Source organism: Candoia aspera, chromosome 8, assembly GCF_035149785.1.
Source record: "Candoia aspera isolate rCanAsp1 chromosome 8, rCanAsp1.hap2, whole genome shotgun sequence".
In the NCBI taxonomy this organism is placed as follows: domain Eukaryota; kingdom Metazoa; phylum Chordata; class Lepidosauria; order Squamata; family Boidae; genus Candoia; species Candoia aspera.
The window spans coordinates 3,013,549-3,033,951 of NC_086160.1; the positions used below are offsets into that span (position 1 = coordinate 3,013,549).

The window sequence follows — 20,403 nt, forward strand, 5'->3', positions numbered from 1 at the left end:
CTATATTTTAGCCTTTCTCTCTTCCCCTCCTCCTCGTCCCTTGATATCCAGGTTATGCATTCCTCCTTTTCCAAGAGGAGAGCTCTGTCCAAGCCCTGATTGATGCTTGCCTTGAAGAAGATGGAAAGCTTTATTTGTGTGTTTCCAGCCCTACTATCAAGGATAAACCTGTAAGTTTTTTTTTTAAAGCTAAAGATTTATAGGATCGGAAGAGAAACCTATTTTTAAAAAACCTTCAGAACAAGCTGTAATAGATCTGAATATTGTTTCTAAGAGGATCTTGATGAAAACAGCTTAACAGGAAACTTAAATTTAGGATCAAAACAGATGTGATTCTAAAATGAGTGAACTCATTTCATTTGTCCTAATGAATAAAATGGGAAGAGATTAAGCAGAATTGTTCCTACAAGAAAGGGAGCTAATCCCCCACCCCACCCCACTCCACCCCCAAAAATCCTCAAAATTGCTTTTATCCCAGATTTGACAGTGAGCATGTGATAACTTTAGAGCATAGTTCATGGTTACCCTTCTGTTACAGGTTGAAGGGTTCACTGGCATCTTACACGGAGTCATAATGGCAGTGCCCCACAAATGCACATAGCATCATGCAACTGCTTTGTTTTAATAGGTTCAGATCCGTCCCTGGAACTTAAGTGATAGTGACTTTGTAATGGATGGTTCACAGCCTCTGGATCCTCGAAAAACCATTTTTGTTGGTGGTGTTCCCAGGCCGCTACGAGCTGGTAAGTATTGAACTGAGGTGTCCCAATCCTCCAAATTCACAAACCACACTCTGTGCCCACCCCCACCCCCCCCAAACCAATGTTTTTACTGGGGCTAGGGCTGGGAAAAAATAAACATACTTTCACAAATTTCCCCAAGAATTCAGCTGTTGCGAGCCTAAACATAAATTGCAATATATGTTTGATCAAGGGCAGCAGAATAATTGATTGGCTTATAGCAGCATGTGTGTATTAATGAAGTCAAGATGGCAGTACAAAAGCAGTGGCTTATTGAGTTAAACAAAAACGGTCTTTTCTAAGAAAACGTTCTGTTGAGAGTACTTTTCTGTAGGTGTTACCTAATGGGTTTGCTTCCTTGCATTTTCACTGTCCCCCTAGTGCAGTGATAGTGACTTTGTCTCAGCCTTAGCAACTTTAAGATGTCTGGACTTTAACTCCCAGAATTCCAAAGCAGTGGGAGAACCCTGCAGTCAGACAAATCGGCAAAACCTTTTCATTGGAGACAAATAGCAAATCAACCAAATTCAAAACTACACCCCTCAGTAGGAAGGATACACCTGCCCACTCCACACAACCCATGAACTCTGGGTTCCAACTTTGAGATGACCTTTCTCACCCCCAACATCACGCTCAACCCAGGTCTTCAGTAGCAGCTGCAGGAGATCTCAAGCCCGCCAATGGTCTGTCCAGACAAAGCGGGAGCAAATTCTGACAGTGATCCAGTGCACACACCATGAAAGTCCTGCCAGCCCACACTCCCATTTCACCTAGACAACAGTCTGTGCAGGAAGCCACGAGCGGGTTCTGGCAGCAAACCTGTCCTCTGTTCAAGCTGCCCAGAACTTGAGACCATCCCCAGATTTGGTCATCAACCCCCTGTGGGTCGTAATCCACAGTTTGAGAAGCCCTGTCCTAAAGATAAATAATAATTGAAATACATAGAGATCATGGGACACACACCTTACATCCACATATTTAACAGTAAAGGATGCTGTGCTGCAGCTAAAAAGGCAGGATATCCCTTTAAAACTTAGAGATACAACAAGAGAGATTAGAATAAGAAGAGATTGCAATAACAACAGAGAGTGAAGTAAAGCTTGGAGATACAACAGAGATTTTACCAGATATTTTCTATCATGTATGAAACATATTCTGTATTAGACATGTGCTGGCGTCTAGTTCATTATTACCTGGACATACAGAAGTGGAAATCGAAGCACTTTCCTATGCAGACCATGATGTAATAATTACAGAATTGCACACAGGAATCACCAGGTCAAAAAGGCAGACTGAATGTCCTGTTGTAACTACAAGAAGATACTACGTTGAAGCACCATTCTGAGTTAAAGAGCTCCTTCCATACTAATTCCTGATGTTTCTTTATTCACTGTTCGGGAATCCGGCAGAGTCTTTATTAGAGGACTATTCATTTCTTGGCAGTGAATAAAAAGAAAAATATTCAAAAACAGAAAGATATATTGTTGAATGACTTGTAGCAAATAGATTCAAGACATCAGCAGAATCCAGTGCTGGATATAAATCAGTAGGTTAAGGTAATTCGTAATGACCTAGATCTTTTGGAAGTAATTGAGTCTTATAAGAAGATGGATTTTGTTAAGCAAAAGTACTTTGAGGAAAGTCATAAATGGTTGGCCCATCAGCTGAGAGAAGAAGAGAAAGGAACTATCACTTCAATTTGGGATGGAAAGAAGTCTCTCTCAACTTCAGAGGAGCTGACGAATCCATTTGTCAAATAGTATTCTAGCTACATGGAAAATGGGTATCGCACTTGGAGAAGATTACAGAGGACTCAGTATTCACAGTGAATAAGAAGCCAAGATAATTGTAAATGGATTTCTATGACAAAAATAGATGATTATAAAAGGAATAAGAAGAGGTTGCCCCTTCTCCCCTTTTCTGTTTTTATTGGCATTAGAACCACTGGCAAGGGAAATACAGCAAAGAAGCAAAATTCAGGAAATCAAACTGGCAAATCATGATTTTAATTTAAATTATATGCCGATGATGTTGTACTCATAGTTACTCATCCACAGGAGTCTTTAGAACAGATGGAACAGATCAATAAAGGCATAGATGATCATATGGAATCTATCTGAAAAGAAAATGCAACATTAGCAACAAACAGCAGTGTTTAATATCAGTGTCCAGCCAGTCAAGTTCCTGGAAAATAATTGTTCACTGATCTGAAAAAATAACAGTGGTAGATATTTTAAGATACAAAAGCTAATGCTCTCTTGGCTGGGAAGAATATCAACAATAAAAATGATTATCTTATCAAGGATTATTTTTTTTATTCCAAATTATCACAATAAGAATTGAGACATTGAATGAATGGCAAAGACAAATAACTAATTTAATTTGCTTAAATAAAGGACTGAAGATCAAACTTAGTATTCTACAAGTCGCAAAACAATGAGGTGGATTAGCAGCACCAAATTTTAAATTAGACTCTCAAATTGGTTGACTTGGATTATAGATTGGATTATAACACTGTAGAATTGGATTACTTCTATGGAAGGAGCAGGATTCCTAGAAGGTCTGCAGAAATATCTTAGGTCTGGTACAAATACAACTGTCCAGTGCCTACAAAATCATTTAATTATAGATAGCTTATTAAAAGTACTATATTGGACAAATACATAAAAAAGGACAACCCCAGGCTTATCACCTCTGGCCTCAGTGTTAAAGTATTTATTTTTTATGAAGGTGAATATCCTAAAAAAATTGATCAGTGGAGAAATAACAATTTATATAGATGACAAGTGCTAAATAAAAGAAAGATCAGATTTTTCAAGAATGTTTCCTTGGAACGGTTAGAAAAGCCTAATAATATTCACAAATTTAGTATCTGTTTTCCAGTGATCTTCCTCTCATTGCATTATCAATTGTTGTCGCTGATTTTACAGACTTCACAGTTTTGTTCTACAGAAATTACAATAACAGGATGGACTACTCAGAGAGCTGATCAAATTTGAAATGTATATAACACAAAACCCAGAACATCTGTTAGGGCAATGAGTTGCTACTGAAATGTGACTCAGAAACTGAACAAGTCTGATTGCATTATTATAAATTGATGCAGGATTTAAAAAGGACAATTGATAATGCAATGAGGGGAACATCACTGGAAAACAGATACCAAATTTGTGAATATTATGCTCAGAGAAAACAGGTACAAGATGTTTTTTCAATGGTATATTACTTCAGTATTGATTTTCAAAATAGATGATGCACATTCAAAAGCCTGATAGAAATGTAAAATATAAAATCATTACATTTTCTTCATGTATAATGGCAATGTCACAAAGCCCAGCCATTCTGGATGATGATTCATCGTAGAACAAAACACATTTTAAATACAGATTTTCCTTTCCTGCCAGCTGTTTTGTATTGAGCATTACTGAACCTTATATTTATACACAGTATATATATATGAGTTCTTCAGCAAAGGATCGTTACCTTGTCGTGGTGCTGGAGCTTGAGCACCTCAATGATGCCATGAGCTCAACCGTGAAGGGCCACCCAAGACGGGAAGGTCATGACAGAGGTCAGACTAAATGCGATCCCTGGGGAAGGTAATGGCAACCCACCCCAGTATTCTTGCCATGAAAACTAAATGGATCAGTACAACCAGAGAGATGTCGGTATACCATCGGAAGATGAGACCCCCAGGTCGGAAGATGGTCAAAATGCTACTGGGGAGGAACAGAGGATGAGTTCAACTAGCCCCAGACGTGATGACGCAGCTAGCTCAAAGCCGAAAGGACGGCTAGCGGCCAACGGTGCTGGTGATGAACAGCGAATCCGATGTTCTAAGGATCAACACACCATTGGAACCTGGAATGTAAGATCTATGAGCCAGGGCAATTTGGATGTGGTTCTTGGTGAGATGTCAAGATTAAAGATAGACATTCTGGGCATCAGTGAACTGAAACAGACTGGAATGGGCCACTTCACATCAAATGACCACCAGATCTTCTACTGTGGACAAGAGGACCACAGAAGAAATGGAGTAGCCTTCATAATTAATAGTAAAGTGGCTAAAGCAGTGCTTGGATACAATCCCAAAAACGACAGAATGATCTCAATTTGAATTCAGGGCAAGCCATCTAACATCACAGTGATCCAAATATACGCCCCAACCACAGATGCTGAAGAAGCTGAAGTAGAGCAGTTCTATGAGGATCTGCAGCACCTACTGGACAAAACGCCTAAAAGAGATGTAATTTTCATCATGGGAGACTGGAATGCTAAGGTGGGCAGTCAAATGACACCTGGAATTACAGGTATGCATGGCCTGGGTGAACAAAATGAAGCAGGACATAGGCTGATAGAATTTTGCCAAGACAACTCACCCTGCATAACAAACACTCTCTTCCAGCAACCTAAGAGACGGCTTTATACATGGACTTCCCCAGATGGACAACACCGAAACCAGACTGACTACATCCTTTGCAGCCAAAGGTGGCGGACATCTATACAGTCGGTAAAAACAAGACCTGGAGCTGACTGTAGTTCAGATCACGAACTTCTTCTTGCACAATTTAGGATCAGACTAAAGAGATTAGGGAAGACCCACAGATCAGCTAGATATGAGCTCACTAATATTCCTAAGGAATATGCAGTGGAGGTGAAGAATAGATTTAAGGGATTGGACTTAGTAGATAGGGTCCCGGAAGAACTCTGGACAGAAGTTGGCAGCATTGTTCAGGAGGCGGCAACAAAATACAGCCCAAAGAAAGAGAAAACCAAGAAGGCAAAATGGCTGTCTGCTGAGACACTAGAAGTAGCCCAAGAAAGAAGGAAAGCAAAAGGCAAAAGTGATAGGGAGAGATATGCCCAATTAAATGCAAAATTCCAGAGGTTAGCCAGAAGAGTTAAGGAATTATTTTTAAACAAGCAGTGTGCGGAAGTGGAAGAAGACAATAGAATAGGAAGGACAAGAGACCTCTTCCAGAAAATTAGGAACATCGGAGGTAAATTCCAGGCCAAAATGGGTATGATCAAAAACAAAGATGGCAAGGACCTAACAAGAAGAAGAGATCAAGAAAAGGTGGCAAGAATATACGGAAGACCTGTATAGGAAGGAGAACAATATTGGGGATAGCTTTGACGGTGTGGTCAGTGAGCTAGAGCCAGACATCCTGAAGAGTGAGGTTGAGTGGGCCTTAAGAAGCATTGCTAAAAACAAGGCAGCAGGAGACGACGGCATCCCAGCTGAACTGTTCAAAATCTTGCAAGATGATGCTGTCAAAGTAATGCATGCTGTATGCCAGCAAATTTGGAAAACACAAGAATGGCCATCAGACTGGAAAAAATCAACTTATATCCCCATACCAAAAAAGGGAAACACTAAAGAATGTTCAAACTATCGAACAGTGGCACTCATTTCACATGCCAGTAAGGTAATGCTCAAGATCCTGCAAGGTAGACTTCAGCAATTCATGGAGCGAGAATTGCCAGATATACAAGCTGGGTTTAGAAAAGGCAGAGGAACTAGAGACCAAATTGCCAATATCCGCTGGATAATGGAAAAAGCCAGAGAGTTTCAGAAAAGCATCTATTTCTGTTTTATTGACTATTCTAAAGCCTTTGACTGTGTGGACCATAACAAATTGTGGCAAGTTCTTAGTGGTATGGGGATACCAAGTCATCTTGTCTGCCTCCTGAAGAATCTGTATAACGACCAAGTAGCAACAGTAAGAACAGACCACGGAACAACGGACTGGTTTAAGATTGGGAAAGGAGTATGGCAGGGCTGTATACTCTCACCCTACCTATTCAACTTGTACGCAGAACACATCATGCGACAAGCTGGGCTTGAGGAATCCAAGGCTGGGGTTAAAATCGCTGGAAGAAACATTAACAATCTCAGATATGCAGATGATACCACTTTGATGGCTGAAAGAGAAGAGGAACTGAGGAGCCTTATGATGAAGGTGAAAGAAGAAAGTGCAAAAGCTGGCTTGCAGCTAAACCTCAAAAAAACCAAGATTATGGCAACCAGCTTGACTGATAACTGGCAAATAGAGGGAGAAAATGTAGAAGCAGTGAAAGACTTTGTATTTCTAGGTGCGAAGATTACTGCAGATGCTGACTGCAGTCAGGAAATCAGAAGTCGCTTAATCCTTGGGAGAAGAGCAATGACCAATCTTGATAAAATAGTTAAGAGCAGAGACATCACGCTGACAACAAAGGTCCGCACAGTTAAAGCAATGGTGTTCCCCGTAGTAACATATGGCTGCGAGAGCTGGACCATAAGAAAGGCTGAGAGAAGGAAGATCGATGCTTTTGAACTGTGGTGTTGGAGGAAAATTCTGAGAGTGCCTTGGACTGCAAGAAGATCGAACCAGTCCATCCTCCAGGAAATAAAGCCAGACTGCTCACTGGAGGGAATGATATTAAAGGCAAAACTGAAATACTTTGGCCACATAATGAGAAGACAGGACACCCTGGAGAAGATGCTGATGCTAGGGAAAGTGGAGGGCAAAAGGAAGAAGGGCCGACCAAGGGCAAGATGGATGGATGATATTCTAGAGGTGACAGACTCGTCCCTGGGGGAACTGGGGGTGTTGACGACCGACAGGAAGCTCTGGCGTGGGCTGGTCCATGAAGTCACGAAGAGTCAGAAGCAACTAAATGAATTGCACACTTTTGAACTTACTGATCAAGAGCTTACCTCCACAAAAAGAAATTCTTGGTCCCTATTTTAACCATCAAGACATTCAGGGTCAGAATGGTTTGAGGTGCCAGAATCCAAAAGTGGACATCCAGCCAAGGAGTGATTTGTTTTGTTTTGTTTTGTTCTTATTTTGGTTGCTCACACACTTAGTCCATTCAGTTTCTAAATCTTTTGTCTTTGAAGACAAAGGTTCTGCATTGCTTTCTGTTTAATCGATTTATAGCTGGAAGCCAGTATAGATCCATTCTCTTTTAGCTACTTGCTGAAACTTCAGCTGACCTTTCCTTCAAGGTGTCACAGACCGTGTGTTGGCACTATTCAAATTATTTTGTTAAAAATAAGTGACTGCCTTCTGCTACTGTGGCTTCAGCTGAACTATAACCAGACTTTACCCTCAAAACAGAAAACACAATTCCACCAAAATTTCCAGGTCACTGTTCCTCTCAGCCTGAACGAACACTCACCCCAGGAAACGCTCAGCCTCCTCCTTCAGACTGCAGGGTCCGGACCCCCACAAGCAAAGGGTAAATATCCTCTGCCTCTCTTAGCTGGCTTTGGGATATTTGTAGCCCAGATCTGTAGGGCAAATAAAAATGATATCTGAAAGGACTATTTCTGCCTAGGCATTGGTTGGCAATAATTTCTGAACGTGTCATAGGGATGCTAGGGAGAGTGGAGGGCAAAAGGAAGAGGGGCCGACCAAGGGCAAGGTGGATGGATGATATTCTAGAGGTGACGGACTCGTCCCTGGGGGAGCTGGGGGTATTGATGACCGACAGGAAACTCTGGCGTGGGCTGGTCCATGAAGTCACGAAGAGTCGGAAGCGACTAAACGAATAAACAGCAAATATATATGAGTTAGCTTTATACGTGGTAAAAACTGCTATGATACTTTATACTTCCCATTAGAAATAACACTCAATTTCTACATTAGAGGACCAGGAGACCAAGCTCGGAGAATACAGATGAATACAAAAAAACTATTCATATTTTAAAAATAAGTCTGATACAAACTTTAACTTGGAAACATCTATTGGTACCCAGGAAGTGGGGTTTGTCTGTCACAGCACCTGTCCTCTGGAATGAGATGCCCCTTGATATCTGTGTGGCTTCCATCCCGATAGTGTTCTGGAAGGTGTTGAAGACCTAACCAGGAGTTGGCTCAGGGTGGTTGGGGGCCCTGTCAGATATGTTGGGGGGGGGGGGGGTTGGTGTTTCTGTTAGCTGGACTTGCAGTCTGTTCTTGTTTGTTATTCCCTTTCTTATCACTTTGTTATTCTATTTTATTTTTGTATTTTGTTTGGTTTTATTGTATATACAGTACACCGGTTAGCTGGGACTTGGGTGGTGCCTAAATTGAACAAATTAAATTAATTTTATAAATAAAAGAAATATAAAAGAGAAATATACAGAGACCTTTTTATATTCAAATTATAGCAGGGTAATCTGATTTCGGAGAATATCATGTTTAAAAATAAATCACTTGTGCTATCCAGAGCTTCTTTGGATGTATCCAAATGCCAAAACTAACACTAACCCTGCTGTCTGTGGGAAGAGTCCTGGAAACTTGTATGATTGGATTTACATCTATAGTTGTAAAGAAGAGTCCTGGGAGGGGGAGGGTTATTCAGAAAGATGGAGTACAAGTAAATGTTACATATCACAGCCATTAAAAATCTCAACCTGACAACTGAAATACCTCCTTGAGTAAGAAGAAAAAAATACTGCCTTAAGAAGTAGAGGAAGTTCTGTGTTAAAGGTAGAAGGAAAAGGGATGTCCTCATGAGTCTCCATCAAATGGTGGGGACGTTTCTTCCCAAATCTTAAAGAGTGGGCTGGCTGGTGTGGGAGATGATTCCTTGGGGCTAAGCCATTTAGGATTTCAAAGATAAACACCAGAAATCTGAATTATATTTGACAACGGATTAGTGACCTTGCAGCAGTTTTAAAAGGAGCGTAATACTGTATGGTCTATCTAGTACACTGTCCAACGCATTCTGGATTAGTTGTACTTTCAAGAGATTCTTGAAGACACTCACAGTTCACCTTCGACTAACTTTCCTTTCTCCCATCCCTCCTAGAAACCAACACTTGTGTTACTCCTTCTGTTCCTCTGCAGAAGTATTTTTTTAAAAATGGTAGCAATGTCTGATCAATTAGGGTTCTGAGTTGATCACGTTCATAGAATCTGTTCTGGTATTGTTCTGTTTTTCCATTTGAACCCATGTCTGGAGCCATCATAGATTTTGTGTCTCTGATGAATTTCTAGAACACACTTACAAACCTACCTCTCCAGATCTGTTTATTGCATTGGCCTTTGCCTTAAACCCAATTTAATACCCTTGTTTAGGTATCAAGCCAAAAACCTGTGGCACCACACCTTGTTTGATCAAGAACATCTAAAAGTCTCCATTTCCATCTGCACATTGTCCTTTGTGCAATGCTGTTATGCCATTGAACACATCTACTAGGGAGGGGTCAAAAAAGTCAAGCAGGTGGCTGTGACCATAGGATCAAAGCCCTGCCCCTTTTAATGGGTCTTCCATGGCTGCAACTGCCATCTTAACTTTTCTTGAAAGCCCCCCCACCCCATATCCTGATTCCCTTCCCCTAGCCCTTACTTAATGCTCCATTTTGGTGTACAGCAAAGCAAAGGATTCTGTCACTGATTATCCATTGCGTTGTAGATTGTATTTTATATTGCATACAGTATTACCCATGATAACTTTCCAAGTGGTTTTTCTATTTCAAATTCATTGATTTATTTAAAGATGCTTTAGCGAGCGTGTTCTGTTGCTTTGCAGTGGAATTGGCTATGATAATGGACCGTCTCTATGGTGGAGTGTGTTACGCAGGAATTGACACCGATCCTGAACTAAAATATCCCAAAGGTGCTGGGCGAGTGGCTTTTTCCAATCAACAGAGCTACATTGCTGCCATTAGTGCTCGGTTTGTTCAGCTTCAACATGGTGATATTGATAAACGAGTAAGTTTGCAGAGAATGATTACGCTTGCATCGTTTGCTTTTCACCAGTTGCATAACATGATCGTTGATGAAATTGATTATTCGTAGCATATGTTTCTTTTTTTTTATAAGAGCACACTGGCTATGAGGAAGGAAGCGTAAGAATTAGTGTGAGAGTGGGGAGGGATAGACGTACCACCTAGACCTCCAGCCAGTCGCCATGAAGGAAAAACTAATGTGTAGGTGGATGTTCATCATAACTCGTTTCTTAATATCTATACTTAATAGAGTTCTTTGAAGGACTGTATAGATCAGGGTTTCTGAGCTAGGGTTCCGTGGCACCCTAGGGTTCTGCGAGAGGTCACTGGGGTTCCTGGGAGATAATGATTTATTTTTAAAAGTTATTTCAAATTTGGGCAACTTCACATGAAAGAAGTAAGTTTCGTTCTTCATTTTTGGTTTAAGAACACTGTTAATGCATCTATGCAGGCCTACCCAGGAAATGAATATAATAATTTGGTGACTTCTGGCCTATATTCGAGCCTGAATGGGCAGGGGTTACCCGAGGCATGAGAAATATTTCAAGGGTTTCTCCAGGGTCAAAAGGTTGAGAAAGGCTGGTAGAGGTGTAATACTGTATATAATGTTAAATAATGTAAGCAGGAGTTTTTCCTTGCTTGTGCTGATATCATAACACTAACTCTATACGGTGCAGTTTTCTTTTCCTACTTAACCTATTTCTGGTGACCAGTTCTGGAAATATGTCTTCTGAAGTATTTTTGGGGAGATGGGGGGGTTGTTTTGTTTTAATATGTTTCTGAAATGTATTATTACAATAAGTAGCTGTTAATTCGTTAGATGCCACCAAATTGGACTCAATTCTGGGGGACCCCAGGGATAAATTCTCACGTGCTGATTGTCTCCAGCAGTAACTTGGAGGTCTTCCAAGGACACAATTTCTTTAATTAGAAATAGGATTACTAGTTAAAATAGCAGTAATAGTTGCTGCCTTGCTATCTTAATTCTTTATTTTCAGCTCTGTAACAATTGTGAATCCTGTTTGCAAAAAGAGGAATGAGGGACAGGATGAATAGGAATTTTTTGCTTGCTACTTCTGATCAAAAGGTTCAGATCTTATAACAAACTTGTTGTTCTACTATTTTATACCAGCGTGTATTTACTATATAGTATTATTAGGGAGTATAACTCTGTAGCGTTTCTTAACTGATGTGGAATTTGCTCATGGGATAGTCCGATGTATTATCCAGGAGGAGGAGAAAACAATATTCCATAGTCCAAATATTCAGTATTAATGCTTCTTTTCTTTTTCTGTGTGCCTGTTTTTTAAACAGGTGGAGGTAAAGCCATATGTGTTGGATGACCAGATGTGTGATGAATGCCAGGGTGCACGATGTGGTGGAAAGTTTGCTCCCTTTTTTTGTGCCAATGTTACTTGCCTGCAGTATTACTGTGAGTTTTGCTGGGCAAATATCCACTCTCGGGCGGGACGTGAATTCCATAAGCCATTGGTTAAGGAGGGGGCGGACCGGCCACGGCAGATCCACTTCCGCTGGAACTGAGGTGGGAGGGAGGGAGGGAGGCTTCCTCAGCTTGAAGATACTGACATGCAGAAGAAATAAGTGCATTCTTCTGCTTCTCACCCCAGCTCTCTTAGACATGCATCTTTTCAGCAGCCAAAATACTACAAAGCCTCTTGTTTTTTCACCAAAACCCTACATCTCAGGCTTACTAATTTTTGTGATATTTTCATGTTAAAATAATAATAATAAAAAGTTTTTTTGTATTTTCTCCAACTTATTTTTATATGTAGAATTAAAACTAGATGAGAGAATGTTTTTTGCATAGGGGCACACTGTCTGCTGCTATAGTTAGTGGGTGAAGCGTGCACTTATTTCTAAACATGGGTTTTTAACTTCAAGATCTGCCCCACTAATTTACCAAAGGTAGCAAAAATAGAGAAGATGGAATATGTCTGCTACAAAAAGCTTATTTTTTATCGTCGTTGCTATTTTCAGTGTATACATCACTTAAAAAAAAATAGGGTTGGTTTTTTGCTCTCCATTTTGACTTGCAAGAAATAATACCTCAAGATAATCTGATTTATTAGCTATTTTTAAACATTTATAATCACAAGCTGTATTAGCTTTGCTGCTATATAGGTGTTGTATGTAATGCCACCTATAAATACGGGATGGAAACATTTTAAGATATTCTGCATTACCCATTAAAATGCAGGCAGCACAATATGGCACAAACTGCCATAGCTTTAGAATGTGAAAATTGCATGTTTACTTACCTGTATACAGCATACGCATGCACTAGATTTAACAAGAGATAAGTTATTGCCAATTTTTTAAAATAAGGCTCTGAAATCTAGATAGCATGAGCACACTGCAAAATTTGTAACAAAGGAGACTTGCATGCATTATTGTGACTCAAGTTTTTTTTTCCTAAAAATGTCCTACATGTATACAATATGCAAATTAGTTTTAGATTAGAAAGTGCAGCCATTTTGTGACCAGGTTGGTGGTGGAATTCAATTTTTACAGACTGGATGTAATGTTGTAATTGGTGTGGTGTGTGGTTCTAATTCCTGTGGAGTAATATAGCATAGACACAAGTTTGAGTAAAACATTAGAATATTTTATTACTTATTTCAGCCCCATTGATTGTTCATGGTTAAAACTTCCTCTCCAAACCAAAGATGGGGAAGCCCACTGCTAACCAGTCACCAAATGGGAAAGTACTGAGAAATGAGCACTAAAACATGCTGATACCAAGAAAATGCTTTACTAATAAAAATCTAAATAAAGTCAAAATGGAGATGGTATAATATTTCTACAGCTAGTTGCAGAAGGTAAATCTTGCCTTTAAGACAACAGTGAAATCTGGCTTAAATTGTCTGTGCTGGCTTGACCTCAGTACGCTTGACAGCATATTGATCAAAATGGCATCCCTGTTGCACGAAATCCAGTTTGTTGACTGACAGTCAAGCATAGATTTTAATCCGGATGAAGCAGTTTCAAGTAACGGCATTGCTTTGGGTGGTGTAAATCAAGCAAACAAAACATTTTCTCGATCCTAAGTGCAGGAATTTCACTAGCAGTGTTTCTGTCCATCTCGGAACATGTCAGTCTGTTCCAGTGGAAGAGCTACTCTCCGGTTTAAGCACCCAGTACAAGCAAGGCCAGAATTGCAGCCCTTTCCGCAGAGAGACGTTAACCAGGGTTGTGCTGTTGCCAAACCCTCGGGGACAATCCTTTATCCTTTACGGAAGCGTAGTTTGCTCTTCAGTTGGTTGCTTAGTGAGCTGCTTGTACTGCTCAGTGTATGTTTTGTTGTGATTGTGGTTCAGGTTTTTAAAGTTTTAAAGTTGATGCTGTTTTAAAAAAAGCTTTTTAACTGATTTATTTATCAATGTATTCTATTTGTTACTTAACCATGATCCTCCAGACTTTTTGGAGTATTCTTTTCTAACCTTAAGCCCTGCTAAACCTTGATCCATTTTTGACATTTGTTATGCACTATTTTTATATCTCTGTAAGAGATTTTTTTCCAACTAGTCAGCTATTTTGAGGCACAGTTTTTTTGACTGATGACATCTCCTTTGCTATACCTCAATTTTTGGAATTAAAAAGAAAAATCAGTAGTTTTGCAATGTTAATTATTTAAATATAATTTAATTCTGCAGATGTTTTTAACTTTATTTTCGTATTTCTTGCTTGAAGTTTAAAATTGAAGCGCCTTTATATGTTTTAAATAATGAAATTAATACCGAAAAATAGTACACAATTGAAATAATTGGAGATGTTGAAAAAGCCTTTTTTTCCCCTTCTCCCCTACAATAAAGCTGTCAAAAAGGTGGTGTTACCCGTTATTTGAGATGGGTAAACTAATCAAAATATCAAGCTATGCTTGTCACTTCATTTCTGGAGCTATTAACGCTAATAGCTACTTTAACTTACATCTCCTTTTTCTTTTTTTGGTCCTTAATCCATGAATTTGGGGTGTAATCCAGTGGAAGGATCCCCTGCATTGACACCTTTTGAAACAAAGCAGTTGATCCATCAGCCTCCCTTCCTCTGTTAGAGGAGAGGTGGGACATTCGGATGTTGTACGTAACTCCTGCTGCTTAATAGAGGGGCTTTCTGCTGGATTGGACCCCTGTTTTCTCCAGTGTTCAACACTGTGTTGCTTTCGTTTTATAAATCATATTTATTTTACTATTTTTGTAGAAGATCGTTAATTTTATTGTATTTTTGTATTTTTAAAGCTTCTTTACTTTTGTTATCCCAGATGTGCATATTGCTGTTCAAATGTATGACTGTGGAAGGAAAAAAAATACTTTAAAAAGTCTACACTTTTTGTTAAGAAGGAAACATTTAGCAGTTATATATTTGTGTATGGAAAACACTTGATCCTTAATTCCCTGTTTGCATCTGGCTGCCCAAGGCCTCTCCTCAAAGATGCTACAAAACTTGAATTATAACACATTTTGGAAGGCTGACTAACCTCGATTCTGTGTTGTGATGTGCAATACTGTTTCTAATGTTTGTATAAAAAGAATAACCGTGTAAACCTTTTTAATGCAAATTTTATTTTTTCATTGCATCTTTTGCAAATTTTATCCACAGTGTCATTTTTTACTGTCAGAAAAAGAAAACCCCTTTTGTCATTGCAACTATTTTTTAAAATTCAGAAATCTTTGTACTGATGTAAATGATTGTAGTTATTTTGGATAGTGTTTTGCTAACAAAGGGAGAGACTTTTTTCATGCATATTTCTATTTTGTTGTCATTTTGGGTTTTGTTTCTTTGTTTTAAATAGCAAAAGTACTTGGAATAATTTTTCATATTCTTGTCATTAATATTATTTTGTATTTTTATGTGGAAATATATAATTTTATGACGCTAATTGCTAAAAGTTTATTTTATGTTGAATTATTTTTGGAGCTGAAATCTTTGTAATATTAAAAGCAACTAGTTTCTAAATTCAAGTTTCTGTAAAGAATCGCACAAGTGGTTTACGGAGTGTTTGGATGTAATTATAAATTGTTCTTTGATATGCAAATTAATATCTTCTGTTAAGTTTATTTTGTATTTGTAATGGGGTATTAGAATCATTTTCTTTTCCTGAAGAAAAAAACATGCTTTTTATGGACACAGGGAAGCAACGCACCAACATGGCCTCCGCAATGCTGTGCCCTTCAGATAGAATTAGGAAGTGCGGTTTCCAGAATTTCCAGCCCTGCAACTTTGGTGGTGCAAGGCTGGAGTTATGGGAGTTGATCCCGCACACCTGAAGGGTGCCAGTGGAAGGTAGTTGCCCCCAGCACTGCTGCGACACCCGCATGGAGATCAGGGGAGCATCAGGATTCCCCCGCAGAGAAGCGAATTCCCAGCAGCAGGGGGTTGGGAGGAATGCTACCCTTCAGCTTAAAACCTTTCCGTTCATTTTACTGTTATCTTCCAGGTGTCTAAATCTCCAGTCTGTCTGTTGTACTGGTAATTTAACTCTGTAATGGAATAGTTTGCTGCCAACTATTTATATGATAAGTCATTTTTAAATATTTGTAATATTGTTGACTGACTAATAAACTTAAGTTATTGGCATATTTTTCCTCAGAAGTCTTATCACTCTGTACCTGCATCATGAAGAAAAATTAAGAAACTGTTCATTTAAGTGGAGTGTCTTTCCTACAAGTTTCATTGCCTTCACATGTAAAAGCATCCCCTCTTATTCCCCTGTACTAGTTGAAGATCTGGGAAACCTCCTTTTTAAACCTGCATTTAAATGCTTTTTCAGCCAGTTATTTCCAATTCCTTTGTGTGTGAATCCCTTGAATTCTCATTGTGTCACACGCTTTTGTATGGTTTTGCATATAAGGTTGGTACGCAGCTGGAGGTAAATCTACATGATTAAATTCTAATTTAAGTCTAAAGGAATATATTTCATGTGCCTAAAATAATGAGACAAACCACTTTACCTCAGCCCATCCTTCCATTATTTTCACAGGACACTTTTAACTGCTCCAAGTTCTTAGATAATCCCAAGAATTTCTGGAAGAAAACTGACAGACAATCCCAGTTGTTGCTAAGAAGATTTCATGGGTGAATCCATGAAGTCATCATGCCTTAAGCATAGTTTGAAGACAACTTGACCTTTAAAGTTTAAAGTAGGCAAATATTAATAGGGCAAATAAACCCTGATTAAAGAGTTGTTGCATTTATTTTAGGTATGAGGTGGTTGAGATCTTGTCTTACATTGTATGATCATATGCCTAAGGATCTGCACCATTATTAGGTTCATGTCCATTACATCTCTAGGGAGGCATCAAATAAGAACCATCTACACTGGGTTTTTTTGGGCAGCCGGGTGCAGAAGCTGTGGAAGGATGGAGAGCTCGAACAGAAAACAACAGTGGCATCTAATGGCACCACAGAGCAAGATGATTTTAAAAAAAAACTCTTACTAATGATGAAAAAGTCTTCCATCCGCTATCATTTCTTTTTCCAGGCTGGCAAGCTCATTGGCACGACTGAACTGAAGGGTAGCGTTGGGCTTTTCTGGAAATGAAGTGTTCTTTACTTGTTCATGCAACACACATGCTGAGAATTGTGTTACCCCTTTTGAGTAGGTCATAATACTGATGGTAAAGATGGTACTTTTCTTACAGGCAGGTGGAGCTTTACTCACCATTGCGGACACCCTCTTGACTTTTTTACCACACCCTGTGGACATCCTTGGATTACTGGTTAGATTAACGAGAGTGAGAATTAAGGAAAAATAAAGGTGTAGGTTGAAGTGAGAGGATCCCATGAGAAACACACAAATCAGATTTTAATAAGGCAGAAACGAACCCAAGTTGGCCAGCCACTTCTACCAGTATCAGCCTGTCACAGCTCCTTCCCCCCCTCGGTTTGCTCTGTGTTTAAGATGCGGCAAAGTCAGTGCATAGACTTTGAATCGTGTTTGAATTTCTCTGAAGCAATTCAAAGAAGTGTGATGCACTTGGATGTCTTGTATCGATATGAAGATACAATTCAGAGGTGATTTAAATGGATCTGCGCTATATTGCCTCTTAGAAGCTTTGTAAAATGTTAGGATTTTGCATTGAGCGCTTTAGGACCAGATGGTTAGGCAGGCGCAGTTACGAGGAGGCTGCGGAGCCCCTACTGTCAGCTGCTAAATTGCTGTTTGTCCCAAACAGGCCCTCCTGAATTGCTTTTAAATGAACTTTTAAAGCCTTGAATTGCTGGAACTGATTTACAGGCTTTAAAGTCTGAAAAACTAATAATGAAGTTGCAAGTTTTGAGCAGCGCTGTCAGTAAAGCAAAAGGTGATTTTCGCTTATTGAACAAAGCCGATGTCCTGTTTATATAGAGGCCACTCCTTGCAAATGCAGCTGCTCTGAACCCCCCCCCCCCAAGTTGGGATTTCTGCAGCTGTCTTGCCGTCCTTATAGTAGCCCCAGTTTAAAATTCTCGGTTTTTGGATCCTTGGCTGTGATTCCTTCAGAAAAAAAAGCTGTCCCCTTTACTTGCAAGCACCCACTTGTTCTATTTCCTGCCCCCGCCCATGAAGCTATCTAGAGAAAGAGGTGCAAGCAGGCTGGCCGCCTCCTACAACTGGCAGGAGAAGCAGGAACGGCCCTCCAGCAATAGTCGGATAAAATGTTTGCATGCATGACTGCAATGGAGTCCCACCTCTCGAACAACCGGGCTCCCTCCTTACCTATGCCTCATCTAACTCGAGTTCCGGTTGTTGTTCAGAGACGCAGGGAACTGTATTTCTACCGGACTTGTAGGGTCTCTGTTAGGGCAAACAAATTAGAGGCCCGTTCCCCGCCCTGTTCCCACAGATGTTATGCGCCTTTTTAAACCCTCCAGAAATACTTCCAACATCAGGAGCACCACTAGGTCTCGTGGTCCCCGGGTCTGGAAGAGCCAGAGTTCTTGGCTGCTGCTGTGGCTTTATGTGAAGGTGAGAGTGTATTACGGAGATCGCAGGCGAGGAAGGCGGGGGCGCCTTCCAGGGGGAGAAATGCACTCACAGGGTGGAGGACCTTGGGCGCCCGGCCAAGAAGGTCAGGCAGGACCCGCCTTAGAGTTTCGGAGGTTCTTCCCTCGGAGCCTGCTAGTTTTGCTCAGGTGGCAAGATTAGAAACAGTAACGCCTAGAGCTTCACGCCTGGCTCAGTGTAGTTCCTTAACCCTGACAGAACGGCTGGTTTCCAGTCCGCAAAATGTTCAGCAGTGTTCACCCACCACGGTCTGTCAATGGGAGGTTAGACCGTCTTTTCCTTACTGTCAGACAGGATCCCCTGAGGTGTGTGTGTGTGTGTGGTGTGTGTGTGGGGGGGGGTGTTGTTTGGCTGTATGGACATTTTGCTTTAAACATCTACCCTGATTGCAGAACACCCTGGTTCCCTCAATATTTACCATTCCAAATGTACTTCTACATCATCCTGACTATTACTATTAGTGTGATGTGAAAGGTGAAAGGCCCCCGGGCAAGCACTGAGTCACATCTGGCCCTTTGGGGGGACGCTGCTTCCGTGACATTTTCTCGGCAGACTATAGAGCGGAGTGGCTTGCCATTGCCTTCCCCAGTCGTCACCTTCCCCAGCAAGCTGGGTGCTCATTTTACCAACCTTGGAAGGATGGAGGGCTGAGTCGACCTGAGCCGGCTACCCGAGAGAGAATCCAGCTTCCGCTGAGATCGAACTCGGGTCGCGGGGAGAGTTTCAGCTGCAATGCTGCTGCCTGCCACTCTGCGCCACATGAGGCTCTCAAAAGGTGAAAGGTCCCCTGTGCAAGCACTGAGTCATGTCTGGCCCTTTGGGTGGACGCAGCTTTCGCGATGTTTTCTTGGCAGACTATAGAGCGGAGTGGTTTGCCGTTGCCTTCCCCAGTCGTCACCTTCCCCAGCAAGCCGGGTGCTCCTTTTACCGACCTCGGAAGGATGGAAGGCTGAGTCGACCTGAGCCGGCTGCCCGAGAGAGAATCCAGCTTCCGCTGAGATCGAACTCGGGTCGTGGGGAGAGTTTCGGGTGCAATGCTGCCGCCTGCCACTCTGTGCCACACAAGACTTTTATTACTATTAGTAGTAGTTGTAATAGTATTTTCAGCAACATGTTAGGCAGACATTGGAACTAGATTCTAACCCTAACTGCACACTTGCATAATACCCATGCAGAGGCTGTAGAAATTACGTTATGGCAGGGAGATTTGCTGAGTGGCCATGGCTCCCTTGTAATGAAGCGTAAGTATTTCAGAGGTGCATGCAATAGTTACCATTTTCCTGACTTTTGAGATCAGGATTAATTATCCCGCAAAGCATAATATCACATGCTGGTTTTGGCTTACAGAAATGCATCAAATGTAGTGAATATCTCTGGAAGCCAAATTACATTTAAGACAGAAAAAATGAGAATCATCCTGTTAGATCTCAGAAGCTGAGAAATATCCCTCTGTGTTCAGAATCAGTGTCTGTAACCTGAACATCACTCTTCAGGCATATCTTGGTTAGGCTGCAAAACTAACCCAGTAACATCTGAACCATGTCTGAGCGTGTAATGGAAGCAGCTCCAGTTAGTTGTTGCTCTAATCTAATCATGTGAGAGTGCATCAGCATGAAGAAAGACCATAAATGAGCTTATTTCAATATTACTCAGTTTGTTCAAGATATAGAATGCCTTCCCTAAGGGCAACAACTTGGTGTCTTCATGTTATTTGGCCAGCATAGAACTCAAACTTCCGTGTTTTAAAAAATGTTTTCCTGCTGACTGAGCAGCAGGTCTGGCTCATGAGGTGATCTAAGAAAAAATTGTTTGCTGTTATACTTAGAGATTTTTAATAGTTTTTCACGTTATTTGCATTTCACAGTTTGCTTTGTTCTACTATATGCATTGTGATCTTGGTAGAATTTGTTCACTGCCTCTGGTACTTTTAGGCTAGGTGTTCTCTTTAA

General features: G+C 40.5%; 1 protein-coding gene across 3 annotated transcripts in view; it reads left to right on the top strand.

Annotated features, from left to right (window-relative positions):
- Positions 1-16,044, top strand: part of CPEB2 (cytoplasmic polyadenylation element binding protein 2) — a 72,383-nt gene extending 56,339 nt beyond the window's left edge. For 2 of the 3 annotated variants that reach the window (XM_063310614.1, XM_063310615.1), the window contains 4 exons: positions 52-170; positions 629-743; positions 10,251-10,432; positions 11,764-16,044. In XM_063310614.1, coding sequence (XP_063166684.1) covers positions 52-170; positions 629-743; positions 10,251-10,432; positions 11,764-11,991 — 644 coding nt within the window. In that variant the 3' untranslated portion in view covers positions 11,992-16,044. The remainder of the gene's footprint in view (positions 1-51; positions 171-628; positions 744-10,250; positions 10,433-11,763) is intronic. The other variant, XM_063310616.1, reaches the window with a different exon arrangement.
- The last annotated feature ends 4,359 nt before the right edge of the window (positions 16,045-20,403 follow it).